The 8,342-nt window shown below is 35.3% G+C and overlaps 1 protein-coding gene across 1 annotated transcript in view; it reads right to left on the bottom strand.

The window, feature by feature from the left end:
* Positions 1 to 1,809: 1,809 nt before the first annotated feature.
* The window catches only part of TRAIP (TRAF interacting protein), a 47,678-nt gene continuing 41,145 nt past the window's right edge, over positions 1,810 to 8,342 (bottom strand). Inside the window, exons 13-16 of the mRNA XM_058166707.1 lie at positions 5,767 to 5,812; positions 5,184 to 5,303; positions 4,377 to 4,427; positions 1,810 to 3,134 (exon numbers count right to left, since the gene is read on the bottom strand). Of these exons, the coding sequence (XP_058022690.1) occupies positions 3,009 to 3,134; positions 4,377 to 4,427; positions 5,184 to 5,303; positions 5,767 to 5,812 (343 nt within the window). The 3' untranslated portion in view covers positions 1,810 to 3,008. The remainder of the gene's footprint in view (positions 3,135 to 4,376; positions 4,428 to 5,183; positions 5,304 to 5,766; positions 5,813 to 8,342) is intronic.

Raw genomic sequence — 8,342 nt, 5'->3', positions numbered from 1 at the left:
AAAACACCAAGCCAGTGAATCTTCCAGAGTTCTTCTCTATCCAGTCCCTCTCCAGCCTCTGGATATTGAAAAATCACCTCAGACATATCACTTGGTTAGCTAGGGGTGGATAACAATATCATCAAAATATTGAAAATACTTTATTCTGGCCAGCAAATGATCTTATCCAGCAACTTCATGTGCTCATTACTCCTAGGATCCTGAGCTGGTTGAGAAGGATACTGCTATTGAAAGCTGCTGAGTTATTAAGGAGTACTATGGAGTGGAGGCCACACCACTTGCTTTTCTAGAAGTCATCGACAAGCATGAGCAATGCTGTTTGGTCCCATATCCAGATCTGAAACCTGACTGAAAGGGTCCAGATAATCCACTTCTTCAAGGTTCTCTCTTCAGCGCAACTACCTTGTCAACAATCCTCCTTAGAAAGGGAAAGTTGGAGACAGAAAGAAAATGGTCCAATGTGATTGAGTCCAAGAATGGTATTTTAATATTTCCCGAAGATGGATGATTCAGTACAAATGAAATGATTCAAGACACGGAAGAAGATGGCATTATACTGAAAATAAAACTAGGCCTGTTCTTATGTCAATAGTAGTGTCACAATAAACATCTCTCTGGTTATTTACCTAATCTATATCCTATAGATTATACCTAATCTATATCCTGATTATTTTATTATACTCATGACTCATATATTGTAATCACCTTTATATTACAATTTGCCTTCTGTTCTATGCAATAACTGAAGGAAAGGGACTATATGTTGAAAGCTTATCCAACAAGTTATAGATGTCAATAAACAAATAGCTCCTCCCTAAACTGGTTATTCAGTCATATACACCATAAGGAACAACTAACTTTTCAACTAACTGCTCTGAAACATTAAGTATTATTAGTAGCAAAACAACGAAAACCAGACCATAGAAAGCTTAAGAAAAAGTATCAGAAATGACAATTCCCAATATTTAAATTATATCATTTATAGTGGATTACTCTTGGAATGTTTGGGAGATTTAAAATATTAAAGCAAGTTATTTAATAATAACAAGGTCAGTGTAGAAGTGTCTCTCTTCAACCAATTGGGGAAAGAGAGTTTAGGACATTCCTCAAAATAGTCACAATGATTGTGGGCATACTTTGTGCTGACTTACAACAGTTTCCTCCGGCTTGGCTTATTTCAGTCAAATATCATTTGTTCAGAAAGTCATGAATAAAATTAAGGTACTCATTCATTAACCCAGTAGGTTTCTTATAATGATCAGACTGGTATAGCTAAGAATTTAACTCCAGTTCTAAATAGGGAGAAGAGTTTTGTTCTAGGTGTAATACTTATTTATCGGAATGTCTATGGAAATTCTTAATCATGGTTCTCCCAAAGGTGCTTTTTCAAAAGTCAACTGGACTTTGTTTTTTCCTGATGTATATGTTGTATAATAAAAACAGATCTTTACTTGGAACAGGAAGAGCTAGGTCAAAAATTCATTTAAACTATAAAGATCACTAGATAATCTTTGGTCTATTAACTGGCTGTCACACACAAGAAGATAACCACAAATTAACCAACACCAATTTAGCCCAGAACACATCCAACATTTATTCAATATGGTCATATGCTTCGTTAGAAGTTTCAAACAAAAATACTCTTCATAAATTTATTGAAGGGTCAGGTACATCAGTGCCATAGTTTGGTATGTGATTTAATTTTGGGCTAATGTAGACATTTTTTTTCCTCCTAGAATCAAAAGTTTGAATTCATTCTTAGTAAAAAGATGCCTCCTACCAATACAGTATCAAAGAAAACTGAACATTTGCCTCAGACCAGCAATATCTCTTTATCTGGAAAAAGTTTGTAGATTCCGAGGGATTTGCTCCAAATGTTAAAGCATTAAGCAACATTAATTACAAAGAATCTGGTCCTTTCTTATACTGAGCAAAATATATCTGAATGTTCTTGTTCAAATTTACCCTGGAATTATTCTGTTCATTAGACTGAATGAAGGCAAAAGAAAACATTGTGGTAAAAGTAACACCATCTTTTACAATCAGTTTCATAAAGAAACAAAAAATAAGAGATCCAAATAGTGAAAACAAATATCTCCAAACACATCCCTGTATATTTTGTATAGTTCCTAATAGGAGAGTGAAGTACTTTGATCTCCAAATGTGCTTCGGAGAGCCTGGACTGCAAATGTAGCTCCATTTGCAACACCTTAAAGCAGTTCCATCTTTTCCTTGGATTGTGCAACTGAACAGGCCCAGGAAATAGTCACAGCTGCTGTAACTTAGTTAAACAGATGCTACATTCACGCTCCAAAGCCCTTTCGAAAATAGGAATCAGGACTATGAAGCACATTGGATTGTGTGTTGGAGTATAGGCAGTGAAACAGAAATATGGATCAGGAAAAAAAGCCCTCTAAGCCAATTGCTCTTTCCCCCAATCCTTCATATCTGTAGGCAAAAGATATAAATGAAGTTCTTTTCTTGAATATTTCTTTCTTTATCATCCAAGACACTAACACAGCTTGACAGCTGCAGAGAAAACTCTCTTCTAATATGAAATTTGAAGATGTGGATAATTCATTTGCAAGCAGAGCTATTGGTGTCTTTAGTATAAATTAATACTCCGAAATCATAATTTATAAGAATTAGAGCAGTAACCTAGAAAAACTGGCTAAAGGATTTTAGAACTGAAACTTCAATTCTGTCCTGTCCCAAGGATTGGCAACATAATAAATAATATATCAGCATAATAAATCATCTGATGACCAAAGAACAATAGGAAAACCAGCAGTCTTCACTGTGCACTTGTGCTGACATCTACCTAATGTAGATGGTTATTATCAACATCATCCAACTAATGTAGAAGATGATTCATGTTCTGTGCTTAAACTGAGGAGATCCATAATGTGCTTAATCTGAGGAAATTCACTGTGCACTTGTGCTGACAACATCTACCTAACGTAGAAGATGTAGAAGCACAGGTTCTGTGCTTAATCTGAGATCCATATTTACTTAAGGAAGTTGTCTAGTTTAGTCTGACTGTTGCCAGAAGCAGAAGGCATTATTCCAGTTTGCTTTGAAACAGTTCTTTTCTTGCTCTTCATAGTCAGGGGCCGAATCTCTGTTGGAAAAGTCTAAAACAAGTTAAGGAAAAGAGCTATATATATTTGTGTGTGTGTGTGTGTGTGTGTGTGTGTGTGTGTGTGTGTGTGTGTTTTCGGAGGTTTTCGCGGGTGTTTGTATGTAGGTCTTTGGTTATTCAGGTATTCTCCCGCATAAAATTGGAAGTGTCTTGGCCAAGACACTTCCAAATTTACGCGGGAGAATACCCGAATAACCAAAGACCTACACACACACACACACACACTAGAAAACACCACAATTAATGTTTTTCAGATCTTTAAAATATTTATGAAGACTAGGAAAGCACCAAATTAGGAAAAGCTGATCTAGAATATTTTAAATGGGAACTAATTAGATTGTTTTAGCAAGACAATAGTAAGATCAAATGTTTTAACCTTCCAGTCTAGAATGCCCAACACATTTATATAGGTCATAGTCCACTCAAACAGAGAACACATTGTTTATGTAAATAAAGCAATGTTTTCTTATGATCTCTAGAATTCTCAGAGTCTGGGAGCCTAATAAATTCAAAGAAAGAACTACAGTACATTTTCTCTAGATTTATCTTCTCCCACTAACTATAGATATTTATAGCAAGACCATTTGAATGAATTCAAAGTAATTATTACATAGAGATAATTTTACCCTCAGCTGCTCCTGATGCTGAATAAACTGCAGGAGAAACTATTTTGAATAAAATGTGGTCTCTAAATTTCTGTGGAGATTCTCAGTCATCCAGGTCATGACTGTCCTAAGGGTGCTTTTGTCCCCAAGAGGCAACTGGATTTTATGGTTTTTCTTTGAAGATGTTTCAAAGAGGGGTTAAAGAAGTCATCTGTGTCATAATTGAACAGCCATCTCTCAAGAGAGGCGGAAGGATACAACATCATCTATCTCCAATCTGCAACACAGTTGTTTCAACAGTTCCAAGAGGACTCCACATCAATTTGCACCACTCAGGTGATCCTGATGACAAAGATAAACCTCCAGGTGACCTTAATGACCTGCTAAAAGAATGCAAATGACTAGCTGTCTGCAAGGAGTATAAATCCTTCCATTTCCCACCATCAAGTCTCATTCTTGGATGAGAACTGAACTGTCTTCAAAGAAAAACCAGAAAGTTCAGTTGTCTCTTGAAAAAAAAAAGCACATTTGGGACAAAATGTGTTCTCATTAAGCAATCTATATACCTCGGTAATATGTGTAAAACTGGAAATCAGACTTAACTTCTAATTAGTTAGCATAAAGGATACAGGCTGAATGAACTTGGTTCTGCCTCCTAAGCCATCATACCCAATTCTTACCTAGAAAAGAGAGAATTTAGTAATTATTTTGAGGAAGATGTTAAAAAGGGTCAAATACTATTTTGAACAGGTGATTTTATAATGTGGAAAATAACTGTAAAAATTTCTCTCCAGAACATCCGAACTTGGGACTGTGAAAAGACTCTATGAAACTGAATAAAAATGTATGGATGAAGACATCATTTATGGGCACAGCATCACTTGTAAGGGCTTCAAAGTCCAACATCAGACAGGCTGCTCAGACCACCTTGAACATCTAGATGGGTGGCAAAGAAATTTAATAAATAAATAAATAAAAATAAAATAATTGTGTTCCAGAGGAAATTAATAGTCTGTAAAAATGGCACTAGGATGATATGGTCTACTCTAAATGCAAAAAATGACAGACTGGCCACATTTTCAAACCTCATAAAGTTGTATCAAGCAGGCTCAATCATATTAAAATGACAAATGTTGATAGCACTGGAAGAAAGAAACTTTCTTTTCAAATAATGAAAGAAGTACCAGGAATGACAACTACAATTAGATTCTTTTGTTGTACGCTCTAATAGGAAACCGAGCATTGACAAGATTATTACTAAATCAACATGGTAATAACAGTGAGGTTAACAGAATTTCAAGATTTGTAGGTATTAAAATATTAAGAGAAAAATTAAAATTCTAAGACCCAAGATCCTCATAATTTAATCATAGTATTGATCAGAAACCCTTAAACATTGTGCCCTTTTGTGTTAATCACATTTGAATGATACTTACAATTCCTGTATTTTTCTGGGGTATGCTGTTTAGAACAGTTTTCTTAGTCAGGACTGACTTTCTTATAAAAGAAGGTAAAAGATCTTCTAGATGCTCATCATCTGTGTCAGTAGAGCAGTTCTGATTTTTAAGAAGTTAAAATTAATGTATTAATACTTAAAACTAAAACTAATGTAAAATTAAATTTAATGTATTTCCAAGTACAATATTTAATAGGCAACAAGTATGCAGCAAGTCCAGTGTTGTGGCAAAGAAACCAGTTTTTTCTAATATTCTTTGAGAACACCATTTTTCTTTAAATAGTTTTAAAGTTTTCAAAGTCAGCAGCTCTGGTCCCAGCAAATAGATCACAGAAGACAGAAATGAATGAATGAATGAATGAATGAATGAATGAATTCAAAACTGGCTTACAGCACAGATCTCAGGCCTCAATCATAGCATTAATAGATATACCACCTAAAACATGTGTTGTAGTGAGTTCAATAATTGTTTGAATGAAACTATATTTCAATACAATATTGAAGGAGAATGTATTGAAGCAATTATAAACAAGCTGAATGACTAAATGTATTAATTACTGTACCTCCATTGTTCCTTTCAGAATTCTTGATAAATTTGTCACAGATGCCCTAAGACAAAGAGCACAATGTTAATAGTTGCCACTTAGATATCCTAAATGAGTTTCATTCTAAGTCCAGAAAGTGCAGTTGCTTCTTGAAAAAGCACCTTTGGGACAACCATGACCGGAATGATTGAGAATCTCCATAGACATCTCATTCTAAGCTTATTTTTTTAAAAATAAGCCAGCTGAAGACTTCCAGTGAATGCCATGGTGAACTGACCTCCACAAAACAGAGGGACAACGTAGCAGTTAAAAACAACATCTGAATGCTGGATTCAGACTGTTGAAATCATTCTGGAGAAAGAAGAGATCTCTAGATTACCTAAATCTACTCTAAACAGCTTATTTCAGCGGTGAAATCTGAACAGGTTTACTACTGGTTCGCTGGCTGTGCATGCCAAATGTGAGGTGTGCATGCGCGCAGTGCATGCCAAAAGGAAGCATGAGGTTAGTAGAACAGCACGCGCGGGAGGGGGGGGCGGAAATCAGCTGTGGCGCGCAATCTTTTTTTTAATTTTTAAAAGCATTTTTTTACAACCCATTTGACCGAATAGGTTGTAAAAAATGCTTCTAAAAGTAAAAAAAAAGGCTCTGACAATCGCGCAACTCAGCTGTGATCATCAGACTCCTTTTTTTACCTTTTAAAAGCACTTTAAAAAGAAGCGGCAAGTAGGTAACTGAGCGATTGGGTGGGCATGGGCGGGGCAGGGATGTTTGCTATCGGTTCTCCAAACCACCCACCGCCATCACTACCGGATCGGCCAATCCGGTCCAAACTGGGAGCATTTCACCCCGGCTTATTTTATTTATTTATTTTTGCTCAGCAGATGGAAGAAACTGTTTTTGTGGTCAGCTTGCAATTGGCTGGAAGTTGCAGGATTTCACCTAGCTTAAAGCTGCTAATGTAGCCTATATACATGCTAGGTTTGGCCAAAGCTCACCTCTTAAGAATTTGGATTATTATTATTATTATTTTGCCCCTTAAAAGATTGAGAATCTTTAGGTTGGCAAGCCTTATTGAAAACACAGGGTGAATTTTCTTCAATCATTTAAAAAATAAGTTTTAACTACAAGTTCAAAGATTTGTAAAAAATAATTGTGAGAGAATATGCAGCAAAAGGATCATTGGCTTTACAAAGTTAAATGGTTTAAGGGCTCAGATGGACTTGATTTAAAATTTTTGAAGTTAATTGAAAGAATCCTTCCCTTGGGGAAATACGTTTATATTTAAAAACAACTGATAAGATAACCTTGAACATTGAAGACTAGAAGGCACAAAAAATGGATCAATGGCTACCTTAAGAGAGATCTGTGATGAATGGGCTGAGAAAATTATAAAGTTACTAGCTGAATACCCATGCTCCACTACGAAAATATATGATTGGGCTTGATAAATCAACACTTACAGCTTGAAAATTAATGCGTAGTTACGATCAGCCTTTCCTCTCCCCTTCTCTCCCTCAGGCTTGCCCCACAGAATCCTTCCCTATCCTATCCCCTGCTTGTTGCTGTGAAAGTAAAACTGAAACTCCTCTCCTCTGTTTGTCTTTTGCATTTGGAACAGATTTCTTTTCAGGTGGGGAGGAGGAACAGAACTCCTTAGCATCAGAGCGTGTTAATAATAATATAGGAAATACTAATACTCTGATAGTCATTTCAAAAAATCCTTTCTTAGTGAGCACCTAGAAGCCAAGAGGAACATATGTGGCAAATTTCAAGTTTGTAGACTTTACGGTTCGTGATTACAGTGTGAGTGGTTTTCGCTTTTATATATATAGATTTACTATGACAAAAAAATTAGAAGACATAGAAGAGGAACAAGCCCCATTGAACAAAAATAAAATTAAATTGAACGTGGACTCAAAAATGGTAAGCCTATAAGAAAGAGATGGAAATAATGGACTTACAAATGAAACTGAATGATTACTTAATAATTAAAAAAGACATACAGATATTAAGCCAGAAGTGTGATATGGATAATTTCTCTGCATTGGGATTTACAAGTAAGTTTACAAAGCTATCAAAGATTTTCTGAGAAGTGACAGTGAGAATATGAAGTGACATGGATGATTTTTTTTCTATTAGTTACAAAGGGGGTTTGATAAAAATGCCAAGGATTCTGAGAGAAGTCAAGGAGAATACGAAAAAGCAGATGTCAGAACTTTGTCCGAGGGAGCTAAAGACTGTTGAAGAAAGAAGAAAAAAATATAAAATTGATTTATTTGATCAAAGTTAAAACACACGAGTTGCTATTTCTGGGAATGTTTAATGGCTTATTGTTTGGGATTTGATGATGATGCTTTAAAGATTTTGTTTATATGAAGAGAGGAATCAGGGAGATTTGTTTAAATAGAAAAGGAGATATAAATATAAAAGGAAGAATTCAAACTGAGTTTACCATGTTGTTATTTGTGAAAACCCTTAACAAACTTCCTTATTAATATGGAGAGATGAAGATTTAAAGATTGGTTTAGAGAGAATAGAGTGAGGCATGGGATGAAGAGATGTTTGATTTTATTATAAGAGATAGTAATGAA

This window comes from Ahaetulla prasina, chromosome 2, assembly GCF_028640845.1.
Source record: "Ahaetulla prasina isolate Xishuangbanna chromosome 2, ASM2864084v1, whole genome shotgun sequence".
Classification (NCBI taxonomy): domain Eukaryota; kingdom Metazoa; phylum Chordata; class Lepidosauria; order Squamata; family Colubridae; genus Ahaetulla; species Ahaetulla prasina.
The sequence above is the reverse complement of the archived record's forward strand: the minus strand, read 5'-3'. Positions and strand labels throughout refer to the sequence as shown.